Source organism: Rhipicephalus microplus, chromosome 1 (genome assembly GCF_043290135.1).
Source record: "Rhipicephalus microplus isolate Deutch F79 chromosome 1, USDA_Rmic, whole genome shotgun sequence".
NCBI classification, from domain to species: Eukaryota; Metazoa; Arthropoda; class Arachnida; order Ixodida; family Ixodidae; genus Rhipicephalus; species Rhipicephalus microplus.
This window is the reverse complement of record NC_134700.1, coordinates 271,019,630-271,039,937: the sequence shown is the minus strand read 5'-3', so window position 1 is coordinate 271,039,937 and position 20,308 is coordinate 271,019,630. Positions and strand designations below refer to the sequence as shown.

Here is a 20,308-nt window from a genome sequence, read left to right as displayed (position 1 = left end):
CCGATGCAAGTCACAATAAAGGCCGACGAAGTGTATCAAGTACGCTTCCGTTGAATGATTATATCTGACGTTTACTATAGATCATACCTACGTGTTATCAAATTTATACGAAAACAAAGAAAAAAACTGAAGAAATATGTTAGTTTTAGTATGGGGCACTAATGAATTACGGACTACTTTCCCCCTTGATCTGTATACCCAAACTAGTATTATGCTGCAAGCTTCATGGAAGGGCAGACGAAACATGGTGCTTCATCAGCTCGGAAACTGCTGCAATGGTTGCCTCTAATACACTATCTAACGGACACCACGCTTTTTATTTCTACAACATTAGCCCCGCCGCGGCGGTCTAGTGGCTAAGGTACTCGGCTGCTGACCCGCAGGTCGCGGGTTCAAATCCCGGCTGCGGCGGCTGCATTTCCGATGGAGGCGGAAATGTTGTAGGCCCGTGTGCTCTGATTTGGGCGCACGTTAAAGAACCCCAGGTGGTCGAAATTTCCGGAGCCCTCCACTACGGCGTCTCTCATAATCGTATGGTGGTTTTGGGACGTTAAACCCCACATATCAATCATATTTCTATAACATTAAACCTAGTTTGCAAGCGATTAAAGGAGGCTTAAAATGGCGTTTAATGCCCCAGACCATCAAATTAGTTTTTTCCTACTGGCGTTTTCACGTACTTTCAATTGTTAAAAAGTTTTGCGCAGTCACGTTTATTTCTAAAGACGACGTAATGAGCAGCCACTTTTTTTAAGGACATGTACGGGTGAACGTATAGAGAACTGAAGAGAACACTGTGGGGAAATCGAGTAGCCGATAAAGTTAACGTCAATCTCTCCTTGCTAATCGCTGTTTCACAGATTAGGTTAGAATGAAAACGTGCTCGGGAAGCTTATATTACTAGATAAACTTTTTGAAGCAATCATTATCATACATGAGGTAGTCCTACTGCAGGCAATATAAATGAATATAGAAACAGCCACCTCACTCTTTTTTCTCATTCATTTTGTGTCTGACAATGCGGCAATATATGTTCTTGTAGATGTGCCACACTTCTTGTTCATGGCTTGTTTAACGGGAAACATCAAACCAAAGTGAACTATAGCGTGTATCCGTATTAGCGAAATTGCAACTCTGTCTTTCATGCACCGAGTTACGCACAAATATTGTTACGATGGCGATGAAAAAAATCCGTAAAAAGTGTGGGGATACTGCTTCACTGCATAAGAGCGTTAAAACAGCTGAGACAGAACATCCCCGTAAACAAGATGAGCTCCAGCCAATACTCGTGAAGGACTAAAAAAAAAAAGAGCTTTTAACGACTGAGTTGTTTCAAGGACGCGATTGTATAATGAAAACGGCCGCTGAGAAGCAATCGTATCGACAAGGTTGGGCTAAAAAAATAAAAATAAAAAATACCCATGTGATTACAGGAAATATTATTAACCATAGAGAAAGCTCTCGTCTTATCTTTGTTCCTTTTCGAGTTGAAGTATATTCGAGCCGAAGGAGTTGCTGAAGCGCGGTGCCGTTTAACCTTTTTTCCTGCACTGAATACCTTTAAACTTATTTCCAGAAATGGGCTTCCTTTCGTGTCACCTTTCAAGATGAAACGGCGCCTTCAGGGACACTTCCGGCATTGCATCCCACGCAAATGATCTTGAAAGCACTTCGTGCAATAGAATACTTTTTTGGCATATATAATATTCCCGTCTCCATGACGCATACCTATAGTAGCGATAGCGACCCGCTATCACGTGCAACGTGGAAGCAATCCATCAATTTGGCAGAGAAAAGAAACTTACGTGCAGTATATTCCGCGGTAAAGGCAAGATAACGCATTGAGAAGTTCTCTTCCCAATCGATACTTTGCAAGTATAAAGCGATCCTTAGTAAGATCGGTGTGCCGCTTGAAAGCGTACGGCTATAACGGCGTCAATGGGCACTCTCAACGTGGCGTGCCACCTAGCCGTCAACAGCCGAGCCAGCGGCGCCTGTTGAAAGTTCCCTGAAACACGCATGAATAGAGTATACCTTGGTGTTTGGTAACAATGTGGCCACAGTGCCACAGTTTCTACGCTACCCGCGGGAACTACAGCCAAAAGCTTTTTTATGTTGCTATGCGACGCTACTGCAGACAATGTAAAAAATAATCGCAAAATTCAACATATATACATTTGATGACTGCCTTTCAAGTTTTACCTTTTAAGCATTTATCGTTGTCAAGGCTACCACAGACTATAGGCACCTGACAGTGGACCAGAAGGCACAACGAAGCTTTTTGGGCCACCTCAGCATGTTGGTACCAACCACCAGGGATACCAAGAAAATGAAACTCTCGCTGAACACATTGAGAAGCTGAAGTGTCAATGCCCTTTTTTACGCGTTTTCAAAGAAGGCTTCCTGGGCGCTGACATAATCAGCTGTGACCCCTTGCTCACAACTAAAAAAGAAAATAATATGCGTGGCCAAGTCTAGTTTTGTTGCGTCTACTCGCTAGGCTTTCCGTTGGAAGACTTGGTTTTGCTGCGCCTACTCGCTAGGCTGTGTGTTTTAGCGCTACCATCAGATATCGTAAACTGCATTGCCGGGTGCCTATAGCCACAGCTACACCACAGTCTAGCTAGTTCCACGCAGTGCAAGCCACCGGAAATCGACGCTGTTGAACGTTTCATTCCCTTCCACTATCTTCTTCGATGTTGTCCCAAATACGTTTAAGGCACTTCTCCCATACCAGAAGCTAAATCTTGATTGGTTGAGTCTGCCTTACCTCACGCTGCTCATGCCATCCTTCATCATTCACGATGAACTCGATCGCTCTTTCGTTGCACTTACTTTAATTCAGCTCTACGTAAGCTTCGTCAAATGAACCCCCCTCCCCGCACCCGTTTAGCCCACACATAATATTAATCACGTGACCCCCTTTCCTGTGCTTCTTTCATCAACGCCCTCTCCATTGTGATCATGTGACCAATATTTATTTTAGCGTGACCACGTCAACAAGGCCTAAAGCACAGGGTCAACCTAAATAACTTCACTGTATCAAAAACAACAAAGTAAGAAAAAACCACGGCTAATCCCGTTATATATAGGAATCGGCATAATACGAAAGTGAAACGTGTCTTTACGGTAGTGTGCATTGTTCCAGCTGCAGCTTGTGAAGTCACATTAGGAATGGCAAGTATATCGAAACTTGCAGCGCTCACCTCGAGCAGAAAGCAGGCACGAAATCAGCGTACACAGGACGAGCGCGGGCTAACAACTGTCACAGCTCGACACTTGAAGCGCGCTGATGAAACAGAAAGACGCACGAAACGAGTGCGCAAGTATGCACAGGACATGCGCCAAGAAATCTTACATTTTTTCCTGCGTCATTTGTCAGCAGCACGCTCACTTCGTAAACATGGCCGTGGCAGCGTGCGAAGTGACCTTCGTCCTTTCCCAAAATACGAGTCTGATAAGCATGCACGCAGGAGAGGACACGCTCCGCGGAGGCGGCGCTTCGTGGAGGCGACGACCTTTAGAGCGCGCCCAACGTGAGCCTGTCGCGCCATCTCGCCACTGATAACGAAACGCGCTAAAGCTTCGAAGCTCCGAGGACAACCAAACGGTGTAGGACGTATATAAATCGCTTGCCGTTGGCATCCCACACAACGACCACCCTGTGGCGTAGTGGTTAGCGCCGCGCGCTGAGAATCGAGAGGTTGCTGGTCCGATTGCGCGCGGCAGACGCTTGCCTTCGGGATTTTATTTGTACAGCCGCGGCCACGTCTGTGTAGAGCACGCGAACAGCTGGTTTTTGCTCTGCGGGGCGAAACCTTGGGGCAGTATCAGACTGTGACGTGGTCAGCCTGACAACTGGGCCGTGCATGCTCCTGATACACCACTTCAGAGCCCGAAACTGCCTCAAGGTTACGGCCTGCAGAGCGAAAACCGGCCTCTCGAGCGATCCACATAGACGTGGCCACGGCTGTACAATCTTTTAGTATATAATTTTTAACGCCACTTCCGTGACGAAAGTACGTCATCGGAGCCGTGGTAAACCCCGGCATAAAGCACTTTCGTGCTGAAAGCCTTAGCAATAAAACGCGCTTTCGGCAGCAGTGGTGACGCCAGTGGCTGCAGTGCTTGGCTGCTGACTCGAAGGACGCGAGTTTGATCGCAGCGGTGGTATTTTCAAGGGGGTAGAGAATGCTAGAGGCACCCGCAGCTATAGATTAATAGCTGAATGGTCAAGAACACCAGGGGGTCAAAATTACCGGAGCCATTCTCTACGGCGTGGCTCATATTGATATGGTGGTGTTTGGTAAAAGCCTAAGAAAATTTTAATAATAATAGCGCGCACATTGACTACAATTTCTCGATCTTATTGTCCTCTTAGTAATGGTTCGAGCTTGCGATAATCAAACCCGTGCTGAACTCTGGTAACGCAGCTGCAAATAAAACGATGCTGCAATAGCGTAAGCGCTTATAAATACACCGTTAACGATCACAAGTTTTAGAAGTTGTCAGTGAAGTAAGCAACCTGTTTTCGTGCTTTTCGAAATAATAATAATAATAATAATAATAATAATAATAATAATAATAATAATAATAATAATAATAATAATAATAATAATAATAATAATAATAATAATAATAATAATAATAATAATAATAATAATAATAATGTTATTGTTACGTTTTAGCCTAGCTATGAAGTACGTTAAGGTCATCCGCAATCTATCTTCAATACCTCCGCAGCAGTTGTATGCAGTCCTAAACATTCTCTTGGCAATAAAGAAAGACTTTATCAAGATGTGCTTCAATGTAGCGAAAGCGTTAGGTCTTTACTTAAAGTCAACAAACCTGAGCGACCGCCTGTAGACTGCGTGTGCTCCCCCGAGTGTGCTCGTGATTGTGTGTACCTTCTCATCTCTCCACAAACTCTTTTCTTCCCTTCATCCCTTCCCCAGTGCAGAGTAGCAAACCGGATGGGCGTCTGGTTACCCTTCCTGCCTTTCCTTTCATCTTTATCTCTCTCTCTCTCTCTCAAGTGCTCGGTTGTGCAAGTGCTCAGCGTGAAGTGCCTAAACACCAGCGGCCGTACTATTGCTTGATTATTTTATACATATTCACTTGCTTTTAATGATTGCTACCGTTTAATGGCTAACCCTATGTATATTTGGGATCATGCCATTGCGCCTGTCTATGGCAAACAACCCCTTTCTTCCCATCACACACCCCAACACAAGAAATGAGGTGACATTGCGAAATACGGCCACTGATTGCCCTATAGGAGAACAGTCTTGCAAATGTACAGCAGCGAACCTTAATTGATGACTAATACTTAATGAGAGTTTGGGCACCTACATGTGTTTGCTGTTGTTTTCAAGTGCTGTTTCAAGTGATGCAGCCCGCTCAGCCCATGAAGGAACCCGTGTGGTCCCGATTCCTCTATCAAAGAATGATGCAGCAAGACAACTTTACCTGCTGGCTCGAGATCTTACACGCACGTTCTGGTCGTCTACCAGCTTCCAAAGGCGTCAATTTTATGAACTGGATCCTTCGCTTAAGATAAAGCTACCACCACAACTTTCCCGCTCCGATGCGACACTGTTATGCCGCCTTTGGTTGGGTGTTGCATTCACAAAAGTGTACTCCTTTCGCATTGGTATGGCAGACACTTCTGCATGCGACTACTGCGGAGCTGAAGAGACCATTGAACACGTCCTGTGCAGCTGCGCTTGCTACGACACACAGCGATGCCAGCTCCGGATGGTTTTGAATCAACTTGATTCCACACCATTTTGTGTGCAGAAGATTCTAGGACCTTGGGCATCTGCCTCAGTTGCGCAGAAAGCGACTAAAGCACTCCTACTTTACTTAATGTCAACAAACCTGAGCGACCGCCTGTAGACTGTGTGTGCTCCCCCGAGTGTGCTCGTGATTGTGTGTACCTTCTCATCTCTCCACAAACTCTTTTCTTCCCTTCACCCTTCCCCAGTGCAGAGTAGCAAACTGGATGTGCGTCTGGTTACCCTTCCTGCCTTTCCTTTCATCTTTATATATATATATCTCTCTCTCTCTCAAGTGCTGAGATTGTAAGCTAGGTGTGACAATAATAGCCGATTCTTGTGCGCCAATGCTGGCTCACTTGCGCACAACATATTAGCCAGTTAATCCACCTATGGTTATACAACGGCGTCAGTGTAAGATGATGGATGGCAAGATGGATTTTTTTGAAGGCGTCAACGTTTGATGACTTTATTTTGGTTCAGAAAAGACGCTAGGGAGATCCCGCGCTACCCGGATACTACCACTTATAGGGACCACCAAGCGGAGCTTGGCGGCCTGTTCACGGGCACTCTACGCGACCAGGGTTTGATCGTTGAGTTTGTCAACATATTGCGGCAACTTTGTTAACTGCAGCAAGCCCGAGTTTCTAGACAATCTCATGAGCTTGAGTCACGTCATCTTATTTGTCTTACGTGAGTCAACAGTTTTCGGCGAGCACGTCGACAAACCAGTTTAAAACGTTTGTCAATCTAAACTAGAAGACAAATCGATTGGCAAGAGCGTAATTGGTGTTTGTTCAATATCGACACTGTTCTGCCTGCATCTGCAGAAAGTTTTCACGCTATAAAGAATCAGAAAACGCTATCGTTAGCCATCTGGGATGTGTGACGTGTCATTAGATGTAACCCGGCTAATAAACATCATTACTTTACGGTCAACATTATTCATAAGAGGAGAATAAATTTTGTGAGTCCGGCAAGTACGTATGTTAACGGCACGGGGACACGCCACACGTATGTAATGATGCGAAAAAATAAATGCATTTATCAACCGTTTCTACATTCGCAAACCACCGAAAAATTAATTTCAACCCGTCAGCGAAACGCGACGCGTATAGACAACGCGTGGGTTTACGTGCGAACGGTCGCATGTATTGTGTGCTCAGGACGATGAACTCACGTGGCGCATAGCTTTACACAGATCTCGTTTCGTAACCAGCGGGACTATTTGCATAAGCAATGCGCACCCCAGCTGCGAACGTGAATGCGATCGCATGCGGCTTTGATGCGGATGAGCCGGCCGCATCATGCGTCTCCCGCATTCTCGATTCGCTTCGTAATCTATGTGCACCAAATCCAGATCCCGCGTGGTAAACAAAGGGTATGTGAACAGATGTGACCGCAGCCGCGGGAGCCAATCTCGTTCCGAGTCGAGGTTGCCGTTTCACATCATCTTCATCTGACCCGCATGAGCGGCGGCAATCGGCTTTCACCCCAAAACTGCCATTCTTTTCTGTGCGCGACATTGTGTGTGTGTGTGTGTGTGTGTGTGTGTGTGTGTACGTGTGTGCATGCGCGTGTGTGTGTTGTGTGTGTGTAAATCGGCTTTCATCCCCAAACTGCGATTCTGTTCTGTGTGACATAGTGCGTGCGTTCATTCGTTCATTCGTTCGTTCGCGCGCGTGTGTGTGTGTGTGTGTGTGTCTGTGTGTAGCTCGTGTGGTATGCGTATTTAGCGCACGTTAAAAACTTTTGTTCAGTAACCCATGTTATCTGGTGTGCTCCGGCTGATTCCTAATGAAGGGAAATTGATACACATTATTACGGGCCTTCGCGGTTTCATTACAGAACAGGGTGGCAGAAAGGAACATTGCACATGTGTTGTGCGGCGAGGAAGGGCAGATTATGTGGCCACAGATGCCTGGTCTGAGCTGTCGCTTATGGGACTTAATGAGAAACAACTCGTGCTGCGGATCGAGTGGTCTGAACATGCCACGGTCGTGACATAGTGAAGAAAATCAAGAAAAAAAGAATTTGTAAGCGCGATTGCGCCTTATATTTAGTTCGGCCTGACAATAAATGAAAGAGGGAAATCATCTAAAAGAGCAAATATCCGAATGCAGGGCGTGCAATTTTTAGACAATAAAAATGCAATGATGGTTACTTCCTGCCTTTATCGCACATGAACTGCTTCCCACCTGGAAGCAGAAAGACTTGGCCGGAGTAAAAGAGACATTAAAGTAATAAATTAGAAGGAACTCGCTAACTCACTTCCTTATTATTGGCATTATGGCAGTTGTAGTCCTTGAAAATTAATGACACTCTCATTTTAACAGCGAAATATGAGATCACAACACGGGTCACGTGCGCGCCGTCCGCCGCCGCCGGTGTCCGTAACCACACTCGCACGAAGCAAGAAAATCAACATTACTTAGGACACAATGGGATTCGAACCCGGTTCCACTGCGTGCCAGCCCAGTACTCTACCACTGAGCCCCGTTGCCACTGAGCCAAATTGACCCTATAGGCAGACTTGACGTCGGGAAAAGAATCGCATTATTATGAGTAATAAAGCGTTTTAAAACAGCAAAGGAACAACCAGATGCACATGCCACATAATGCGAATTGCGCAACGAGTGGGTCATCGAATGATCCAACCCTCTAAAAAAGTTCACGTATGAGCGGTGGCGCATACCAGCCGTGAGGGATTGTGGTGATTACAAAAGCTTCTGGCGTAGTTGTTTATCGTCGTCAGCCACAGCACAACGATTTTGCACTTGTTTCTTGAGAGTGTGCAGCGGGTACCACGAAGAATGGCGAAAGATGGCGTAGTAAATTCCTGCTTAATACACGGTTAATGGCGTAGTGGGTACCCAGCAAGTGTGCTTGTTTGTAGCAGCTACCCAAAGAGTGTTAAAAGAACGCTCTGAAAGACCGCTCTTCTAGCTTTCGCTGTGACAGTGCTGCGAATTAGGCGCTGGCTTGGTGGTGTTTTGAATCGCAAGTTTTGCACGAAATTTCAGGTATTTATAGCTTAAATTTAATTGACATATCCCGACGGATCGAGCGTGCAGGAGCGTTGGATGCGTACCCACTCTCTCACGTCCGAACTAAACTTCCTGTAACAAGGAAGCGCAACTCTAATGGAACCATACAGGGTCGAATGGGATTCTCTAAGCTGTTTTGAGGTGCCTGGAACCACACGTTTATTCTTTTTTAAAAGACGATAGCCTTTCTTGGGGACCTCCGACGCAAGGCTTTTGGTCTGTATGTCTGTACGTTTGTCTGTTTGTCTGCTTCTAGCGGTACTTTAAACGGTACCAAAGTGGCCAAACGATACTCCGAATGGTCAAACCCATCCGCAGAACCCACCAATATTGCTCAAGATTCAGCGTTCATACTTGTTTGATTGTCAATTAAAAAGCAATTATTGTGCATATATGAGGCACCATAACAATGCTTGAATATTCTGTATATCTGCCTCTTACTAGAAAAAAACATACATAAGTAATTATAAAGACCATAGCGTTTATCACGTTGCACTCACCAGGCAACGCTTGCACGAAAAGGTAAGTGTTTCCAACGCTTTGCTAAGACGACACGGTGGTGGCACCTACCCGTCGCCTTGTGTTCTACACCTTACCACCTCTGAGACGGGCGCACCCGTCTTAGAGTCGCACGCTTCGTTTTCCAAGATAACTGTCAGATAGCGCTCATGTCTCATGTCTGACGTGACTTGATGCGCTCGTTCGCCTCCGCTGCACGCTCGAGGCACTCTAACGCAGCGCCTCCAGAATACTATTCAACGATTTTCTTGCGCAGAACATCAAATAAACGTTTTGCTCAATCTCTCCACACACAAGACTATTTCTCCACACGCAAGACGATATTTGCTGTGTAACGTGCAGATACGGCGCCACTTTTTTGTTTCCAAGATACACACACAAAAAAGAGAGAGGGAACTTCTGTGCCCCAAAGACATGAAGCTGGGGTTTAATGGTGGCAGGAATCGAGCTTTAAGGCCACTGCCTGCTTAGTAATTCAGGTGAGACTGCTACGTTTTGCCGATTCATCTGAAGCCGGGACGATGCGCTTTTCTGGTGAATATCCCTTGTGCGACGGCTAATGCCTACACCTATGAAACAAATTACGCTATTCACGAGCTGTTTGCTCAGCTTTTACAGGGGTCCAGCATGATGGCCCTAAAAGGCCGGAAGAAGCTTGTTTACCCGACTGGACTCCATGCTTCGTCACGTTTTCTAAAGCTTCCTTCGAATATTCGCGTGGCGAGCTTTCAGCCATCCAGATGGCTTTTGAGCGTGTGTATGTGTGTAACGTGCGTGCGTGCAATTACCTTCTGCAGGGGCTAAAAAGAGCACCAGGAGTGTGGAATGTCATTTGATTACTTCTGAAGGAAGGATTCACGTGCCATGCGTGTAGCTGAAGTCAATGCAGTTAAAACGGTGTTAATGCGGCGCATCTAGACCTCGCTTAACTTACTGTGCTAGGCGTATGATCATCATCATCGTCATCATCATCATCGTCATCATCTTCCTCCTCCTGACTACGCCCACAGCAGGCAAAGACCTCTTCCCTGTTCAGCCTATCAACCCGCTCTTTTGCTCGTTGCTATTATGTTGTACCTTCAGACTACTTAACCCTATTGGCCCCCTTTAATTTCCGTCTCCCCTATTGCACCTTTTCCATCTCTTGGGATCTATAGACATATGAGGTTGTTGAAGGGAATCACAACTGCAGGTCAAAACGTGTGATTAGACCCTGGTGTAAATGAAAAGATAATGAATTAGGCAGTTTTAATCATCGCATTTCAAGTATGATTTATATTGCCACGGGATCGTGACGTGGACAAGGGGAGCAGACTACAAGTCGAATATTAAAGTGCTTATTTGGGCTGAACTTCGGGTCACGTAAAAAGAAAGTCAGATTACAGCAAGAAACGGTCACTGATAGCGGCGAGCAGAGCGTCGGCCGTCGATCAATTGACAATCGGTGAAGCGCGTCGGCATTTGTACGCGTGGCGTCGAACATTATAGCGTTATCGCTAGTAGCAGCGTAGGTTCCAAAATAATATGTAATGTCCGCGAAGTGGGCGTGATCTTAACAGACTATCTCCTATAATCGTGAACCTTCTAGAACAACGAGGCGCAGCTTGCACTGAGCATTCCAGACAGTCTTTGTGTCCGAAAACCGAATAAAAGATATAAGTAAATAAGAAACTGCCCTCGTGCGGCCCTTGTGGCAAATAAGGAAGCACGTCCTGCCACGGCGCATGCGCGAGCACAAACACAAGTCATTATTGCATTCACATCGCACTGCTTGCAGCGCGTGTACGACTTCGTGGTCACTGCAGGTCGAACATTTTTCATTTTAAATGCCTAATGGCGTTTTTCGCGTTAACATTTGGTGATTAGACGTGCACTGAACAGTAAGCTTTAGGTCGCGCTAAAGAAAAACGGGTACCGTAACAATTGGTAATCCTTTAGCGCAAGATTAGGACATCTAAGAGGTCATGCAGGAAAGCCAGAAGTAAAACTTTATGATAAAGTGATTCGACACGGGCATGTTATGTAATCGGACGTTTCCCTTTAAAGAGCGTTCTTGTTTAAATTTTCTCTTTATTAACTTAACGCATGGCTCAGAGTTTCTGGTGATAACTTCATTTCTCGTGCAGTTTTCGCGTAAGTACGCTTCTAAGCAAACATGACACGTATGCATGGCACGCAACGTAATTAAGCTAAATAGCTCCGCAGCTCACCATCGCATTATCTTGCTAAATTTAAGGTGAATATGGGCCCAAAAACAAATGGTTCACGTTAATTTCAAAATGCTATGAGAAAACTCCCCCCGTGTCGTCATCGCATTTGGTAGGAGTGCTAATAGCAGCGATTGTTACGAAGAAATGAGGTGAAGTTAAAGTAGTCTTGAGAAACGAAAGTGAAGCTCTCAATAGTCAGGACATATACAGTATTCGCACGCAACTGTCTGGCGAACATCCTCGACCTTGACAACTAACCAAGTTGCATCGCCGTATAATCGAGAAAGAATCGACCGAGAGTGAGTGGGGAGTGAATGAATGAGGGCGAAGAATGTTACCTGGGACGATTGGAGCAGGGCGTTGCAGATGACGTAGGCGCTTTCAAAATGGGCATCATCCCGAGGGTTGATGCAGAAGAAAAGGTGCGTGATGCCCAAGAGAGGGAACAGCAGGGCTGTAGCCTTGGACACCTTCCTGCAGTATAAGCGGATGCACTAACAATCTACTCACAGCCTGCGCATAGATGAAGACAGGCTGGTTAACCAAATGCTATTACCCGCTATGTTGCACTGGGGTGGGGAAATAGGAGATTAGCATTAGAGTAGAGAGAAATGAATGTCAAATAAGAGGATATGAAAGGAAAGTCAGTCACAGACGGAAACACAACAGCGTTCTAATTAGAGTCGTTTGACGTAAAGTCAGCCATATTGTGCAACGTTATTTCTGGAAGATGACATAGTCGACATGATTGCTTTCCAATCCACCGCATCAATCTGAAACAAGCCATATTTCACGCATTAACGCTTTCATTTCCTTTGATCCAACGTTCAGCCTCCGACATACACCAAGACACCACCTCGTTTACGCTACCGTTCTGTATATGTGATGGTTGGTCGCCGAGTTTACCCCTGCATATGCACTGCGCATAGGTGTGGGTGACACCACTGCCTTAGCACACTGCGGTGATGAAGGAGCGGTCGCATATCTTCTGTTCTACGTCCGGCAGTACAGCACACAAACACGATGCCTTGGTGATGTTCTCTATAGTTCAGACAACGAGCTTTTGAAAATAAAACTCTGCAAGAACTTATGGTCTGGCATCGCATGAATTTGCCTCAGTGGTCGGCGAAGACGACACTCAACAAATTTCAGGATAAACGACGCTTCTGCTGTAAATCGCTACAGAGAACTGGAAACTGATGCTGCCCCAGTCAATATCTTTAAGACCACATCAATGCAGCAAAATCTCAACTCCGATTTCTCTGGACTCCGTAAAATAATCGTGTGATTCGATACCCACGCTGCAAAGAAATATATCTACATTGATGCGAAAGAAACGCTTGCCGCTACACCTACGTCTCGGTAGAAGTTAGGATGACAGACATTTTTTTTCACGCCATACAAAACAAAATAATGTGCGGGAAAAGGTATCTCAACGTTGTTCAGCTGATCTGCATGAATGTGAAAACCACGAGAAGCGAAAGGTATTTTGTTTGTTCATATATATGAAAAAAAAGACAGGAATGTATAGGCTGCATTAGAGACAGCATTACCATCAACAAGATAGTAGTACTGAACCCAAAAACAAAAAAACCCGAACAAATAAAAGAATAAAACAAGAGAAACATAATAGTAAGCATCAGTTTGAAAACAGATGTTGCAGACACGTGCGAAATTGTATATAGGAATGAATCGATGGCAGCAGCAATTAGTACCTAATAGCTTCGGCCCACCAGTGTTAACGTTTGCACTTTTGATTAATTCTCTTGCTTTAAGCCTCTGATATGTAGTGTATAGGCCTCTCATATACCCCCCAAAATTTACCTCCTCCACAAGCTTCTGCCATTCCTTTCTCCTCCTTCTCGAACAAGCTACGTGAAATGCTTACACTGGTTGCTGTCATGTTGTTTGAAAGCTTGCTTGTGTTATGCTCCTACCTACGCAAAAAGAAAAAAAGAAAGGAAAGAGAGAGTGAAAGAGAAACCCATACAAAATTCACAACCTGAGCACTCGTACAATTAGGTGATGCTCGTTTCAAAACTTTTCGTTTGGTGTAGTTAGCTTAAGGATAATACAGACACCGAAAATATTTTACCGGGTTGTGATTCATGTTGCAACGAGTATGATAGTCTATAGCTCTATATGCTGTCAAAACTTGAAGGGACACTGGTGCAAGCGTGAACAACCTTCGAGGTATCGTATGCTAGTATGGCGGTTTCGGTGAAGTTTCTTCGTATACACGCGATGCAACACTTCGTTTCCTGCTGGCCGTATACAGACTCGTTGTAGTGAAGCGCATACGGGTGAACAAGAATTAAGGAGGCAACAAAATTCACTCATTGAATGAGTACTGTGTGTATGCCAGTGTCTCCTCCCCCCATCCTTCCACAGTTTTGAGGAGGTTTCAACGCAAGTCACCTTCCCTTCCGCAATTAGTTTATTAGCCCCATACGTACGAATCAAACAGCTCTACCTAATATTTTTGTCTCGGTAACTTTGCCGCATTGAAAATAAAGTTATGGCTGCTGCTTTCAAGCGAGGGGTTATATTGTCAGAAACAACACAGTCTGAAATAGCGAGAGCAAGGTGCAAAACATCGTCTGAGAAACAGATTACAATGTCGTGGTTAGTAAAAAAGGTGAGTGGGAAAAAAACCGAAGTAGGTAATTAACCTAGTGATGCTCATATGACATTTCGAAAAGTGATACCGCTCGCACTCTTACCATAAGTGCATACATCCGAGGAAAGTTTACTAATAATTAAATACAACGAAAAATAACACATCACTGCAACAACGGCAGAAGCCAAATGCTAACTATGAGTGAGCGATCATAATTCACGAAGCTGCTATGGATGGATGAATGAGAAACTATTGTAAGTCCAGAGGTACATGACTCAAAGCCCAGCGAGCCATTCACACGTTGGGAAAGTCAGGCCAAGTCTGACCACCGCATCGTGGGCCCTCTGCACAGCCCACAGTGGATCCCCAACACGGGGCTTTTGATAGCGGATAGCCAATCGCCTTCATTGGTCTGGACCGTGCCTCGTAACGAGGGCAAACGCCCGAGAATAGGGTCTAGGCTGGCGAATTTGTTGCAGTGCTTGCAGGAGTTATCGGGATAAATGTCGGGATAAAATTTATGCAATGAAGCCGGGCTGAGATAGGATCCTGTCTGCAGAAGTCTGAGAAGGCAATGAAGCTTCTACGAAAAAAAAAATGGATTTGGAATTGAATGCCTGGTATACGAATGTGCCCCGAGTGCGAGTGCATACTTAATTGGTTATTTAATTACCATGCCTTCATTATACATCAGATCTAATTTGTTTTAGTTCAGTGCACTGACGAATACTTTTTTTTGTCCCTACAATAATTTTTTTTTCAGGGAGCGACACTTACAGTTAGGAGTGTTCGCACAAGCCATACTTCAATAAAATTTTTAATTGTGAAAAATGAACAAGACAGACGACTCACGTTATAAGGCTCACAGATGCCTAAATAGAAGTGCTTCATATTGCAGACTAATAAACCTTAATGGTTATGACTTTTTAAAAACAATTACAGCATAACCACGGAATTAATGATGATGAGTGGGGCAAACCATCCATCAATCCATCCAAGCTTCCGTCCGTGCGTTCGTCCTTGCGCCCGTGCATCTGTATATCTGTCTGTCTGTATATCTGTTCATCCATCTAGTGGACACTTCAAGTACCGCCATCTCGCTTCTTTCTAATATATATGCATCATATACAAGTACCGCAATCCAGCGCACGATACAAGGACTAAGCGAGAGTATTTCTGCTGTCAGCGCTTTAACAGCACATTTCTGCTGTCAGCGCTTTAACACCGAGAGCGTGATAACGACACTGTGAAACGTTTTTCGTAGCATGTGGACATGCATGCAGATATGTGCTTGAGGGCGGGTATGTGCCACTGGTATGTGGGTATGGGCCGCAGGTTACGCACTTCGGGGATGCACAAGCTATGCCATAAGGAGCTCGCCCCTGAAAAATTTCATCACTCAGCAAAATTGCCCACGTGTGTTCTTGTAGTCCCTGGGTAGATACTGGGTACCAATCACCTGAAACACATACCCGCATACTAGTGACATATAGTATTGTAGTCTGAAGTTGCAGATAACTAACCACATTTTGAAAGAGCGTGGTTTTACAGGTCTTGATCTAACTATAGACTTTCCTAACTTTAATCTTCCCATTATCCCCTACTCCACTAAAAGCCGTCAATACAGGAACCAATCTAGTGAGATCTTCATACAAAGTTAAAAGCCTAATGCTTTGCCCTGAATTGCAACAAGTAATACATTCTGTCGTTCCAATGCTCGTCCAATGAGCTCACTTGAAAACTCGGTGCGTATATACTTGAATGCGTAAACATAAGGGTAAACATCTAAACATACAAAGCTCCCACTTATTCACTCGAGCACGTCGCCACCACAGTCTTGCTGTGCAAGTGAAGGGCTTCCTTACTACGTATAAAAGCTGCAACTCGGAGAAACGCTGCTAGAGATCTGCTAATGGGATGTTTTCCAGACGTTCGGCTGGAAACAGGTGTCTGTGACAGGAGTAGACTTGATCGCGCTCTCTTTTTTGTTTCAGTTATTCTGTACTGATTCTTAAGCACGCATTATTTAGATCATGGAAACTATCAACTAGAAGCACACAGCTTGTGCTGTGTGGTTCTCACAGGCACATTGCATTCTTACGTATTGTTTTTATGGGCCCCTTCAAGTGGCAGCTCATCGTATACGTCGTTAATCACCCGCATGTTTTGTTGCAAGAGTGGCGAATAGAGCACACGTGCGGAAGTGACGCTGTCTCTTGTTTCTTCATTTGTACTTACGTGAGTCCTCCAGTTTCACTTTCGATCGCGTTCTACGCTGCAAGTCATTGGCGCGAAGAATCGAGGCCTAGCGGGTCTGTCACGAACATTCTTGTATAAAACTAATCATGAAAGCTCTACGAAGCTTCATGCAAGCTATTGTTTGAAAAATACGATGTGTCACCGGCATGGTGAAGCAATGAATTCTATACCAATGAACTGGAATACCTTCCTGCGTGTGTCTAGTTTTTCGCGCGGCTTAATACCATGGTTCCGTACGAGAAGGCCCAGCTAACTACTCTTTTGAACTGGAATACTTGACAAAGTAAGACGAGTTGCCTCAGGGGCGATGTGTTTCCGCTTTGCGCTCCCGAACTATGGCCTCCTGTCGGCAAGCCTCCGACGTTGAGCTTCAGTATGTCTCACGCGCAGCTGCACTTTGATCCAGCTTGCGGACACGCATGAGAAAGCAATTTTAAATGCAAATGCATTTCTTAGTCGGGCTATGTCAGGCATCCAGCGTTGTCTGCAGTAGGGTCCGTGCACCGGCGGGTGTTATATCTCCGCTCTCACTCCCTCTCCCATTGCAACAGCTGCGGGCGCACGTGCTTATCCTCGCCCCTAGCAACCGGAACATGTGGTGCGAGAGAGAGTATGAGAGGGTAGGCGCTGTGCTTCACCGCTGCTTCTCTCGCCGTTCGCTCTCTTTCCTACCTGTGTCCCACTTTCCCGTTCGCTGGCTGGGCGCCTCTCAATAACGTCAGAAAATGTGTCCTCGAGACGCCGCTGTGAAACCCCAACGAGCCGAGAACGCTGGAACCTCACTCTCTCGTCTGCTCGCTCTTCACTCTCAACCATTCGCTGGCTGGGCGCCCCTCAAGGCGCTGGCAGAAATCCGTGAAGGCGAACATCTGACGGTAATAGTATACCCTCTCTCGGCGCAAGAAATGCATTCGCATTTCCGCACAATTTCCTTCGGGGAAGTGGGGGCATTTTTTTCATCAGTGTGACTGGCATTTCCCCGAAGCCCGGAATCGATGCGCTTCGATACGCTGCATAAACGTAAATGCAAACTCATCAGCTGAACTGTATATACATAACATATCCAGCATAGCATATATAGTTTGTACAGTTTGATAGTGTCCCTGTATAGCATATGCAGGGACAGTATAATAAGCGAGTACCATTGCACCATATGTGTAAATAGGTTTCTGTGTCACTGACGCAGCTCAAAGACGCCCAGAATGACTTTAGATTAGCCAGGGGTTCACATTCACGAAATCAGACTTTTTTTTTGCATTTGTACCAGGAGGAGTGTAGCTTTAGCTCTAACGTTCCTGATGAGTATTGCTGAGCGGTCGTCACAGTGCATCATGTTAAAAAATGAATCAAGTTCTTGTTTTTTGAAATTCAGCGTTTAGATTAGAATGAATCGCGCACACAAAAGAAGGATGGCATAAAATAAAACAAAAGCGGAAGGGATTGGATAATACACACGATAAGAACCTCTGGGGCCTGTTTTAATGAAATTGTTAGAACACTCAAGCTGTAATGAACAAAGTTCAGATAATACAGATGGTGTAAACATTTGACCATTGAGGAAAATGTTGGAGTTATTAGAAATGCAAAGCTTCCTGAATTTTGCCTTGGGTTACCACCGCTTTCACTGGGAAGACCTATTTGCCCGATTGTGGCCTATACGTTAACGCGTTAAAATAAATCCTTGAATTAATCTATCCCTCAACCAATCTTTTCATCAAACAGCCAATGTATGATCTCGCACCTGGACTGCTATTGATATTACATGGCATATTTAACGAGTGTCAGCATAACATTTCAAAAGATAGCCTTAGATCGCACTATACTTACATGACTTGACTTTAATAGCAACGAATTCTTTTTTCAGCTGCACGCATATTCGCATGGGCCTTACCAACCAGTCGTACCACTGATGTTGCCGACTTTCTTCTGGACAACATCATCCTACACCACGGCGCTCTTCGGCAGCTCCTTACCAACCGAGCGAGCTACTTTCTATACAATGACATGCTCCGCTTCTGCGCCACTAAACACAAGTTTTCTATTGCTTACTGTCCTCAAACGAATGGTCTAACGGAGCGCCTCAACCACACTCTTACCGGAATGCTCTCAAAATTTCTCCGCTGACCACTGTGACTGGGACATTATACGTTACCGTTTGTTACATTCGCCTACAATTGCTCTCAACACGACACAGCTGGGTTCTCTCCATTGTTTACTGCTGGGTTCTCTCCATTTTTACTCCATTTTACTCTGCGCTACTATTTCACACGTTCCTGCCGACCGGACTATAACACACGAGCGCGGTGCCACACTGCCAGTCACTGAGTTTATTCTGTCTCTTACTAGTAAACATGATCTTCCCGTTACGATATTAGGCGCAGGTGCTTTTCCTTTTTACATTGTGTTGTGGAATGGTTCCTGCGTCGACTACGAAAGAATGGTAAACAGAAGCAGTTGGTTCTGCGTTGTGGTCGGTGCAGTGCAGGGTCCTATTCGAATGGCTCGCTTAGGCAAGAAACGAAACACTCACCTGAGTTGCATGGTCTCGATGGAGGTGTTTGACTGGAGCTTGGTGAGCAGAATGCGGATGATGTTTACCAGGAACACTGTGTTCACCTGCAAAAGATGAGAAAAATGCAGCGATTCCGGCTTTAATAGCACCGATAGATATATCGCTGAGACGGCATCTGTCACTACTGGTTCAACTTCTGAACTCGCAGATTTCATTCGTCAAGCCAGTATACTAGGCCATGGTGCTCCGCGTGTTTTGTTCAGCAACCATGGAAAAACTTTCCACTCACAACTATTGAATGAACTTTTTCGCGCCTCCGGCACAACTCACATGACCAGCTCTAGTTATCATGTACAGACTGACAGCCTGACTGAGCGGTTTTACCGCCCCCTTGCCTACATGATCACCGCCTGTATTCAACCAGACCACAAGAACTGGGGCGCGATTCAACCAATCGTTACTTTTGCCTATGATACGGCCATTCAGGCGACAGTAGGCTACTCACCGTTTTACCTATATAGTTTTCGGACGCTGCCCTATACTTTCTTTCTGTACGTTTTTTTTTACTTGCAATGCGAATTCATATACATCCGCTTCCGAGTGATACGTTTCACGACTCACCCAGTGTCGCCTACGTGCTCGAATGAATACTGAAGCCAGGTAGCAAAAGAGAAAGCTAGTTTACGATGAATCCCATCGTGCTGTGTCTTTTCGACCTGGCGACAAAGTGCTTCTCTTGACGCCTATTCGCGCACCTAGTTTGTGCGACAAATTTCAGCTACGGTTTATCGGGCCGTACACTGTTCTCGAAGAGACTTCACCCACCAGTTATCGCGAGACGCCATATATAGCCCTAGCAGACCACCGTTACCCCAAGTATACTGAAGTTGTGCACGTCTCCCGCATGAAGCCCGTCATGCGACTTTCTTTTTTTTCCTTGATCTGCCATGGCCAGACAAAAAAAAATTCCCTGTAGAACAGAAAAAAAAAGAAGTCATAGTCATGAACTATGCAATGTGAGCATTGTCTACTCAATAATTTTTATCTTAAAAGTAATTATCATCAGGATATTTCTATATCCCGTAGAGTGCCATGACTTCCACTTTAAAATGTCTTGTGCGTGCTTATTTCGTTTTGTGTCTGTGATCAGTTTGATTCTTATACTATTAAAAAAGCACGCGCTTGCGAAACTATACCCTCTTGGTGGATCCGGCATAGAGCCCAATGTGTGCAAAGAAAAACAAAACATAATTGTAGTATTTTTCAAACTTCTGCAGCTCGAACCGGCTGAAAGTGCCCTTTTGAAGCTCTTATTTTCTCCACAGTGGGATCGCACCAATTTACTGCGTTGCAAATAAAACGCG

General features: G+C 45.2%; 1 protein-coding gene across 1 annotated transcript in view; it reads right to left on the bottom strand.

The window, feature by feature from the left end:
* Window positions 1-20,308, bottom strand: part of LOC142767283 (corticotropin-releasing factor receptor 1-like) — a 252,161-nt gene that overhangs the window by 17,175 nt on the left and 214,678 nt on the right. Inside the window, exons 8-9 of the mRNA XM_075868675.1 lie at window positions 18,963-19,048; window positions 11,892-12,027 (exon numbers count right to left, since the gene is read on the bottom strand). Of these exons, the coding sequence (XP_075724790.1) occupies window positions 11,892-12,027; window positions 18,963-19,048 (222 nt within the window). The remainder of the gene's footprint in view (window positions 1-11,891; window positions 12,028-18,962; window positions 19,049-20,308) is intronic.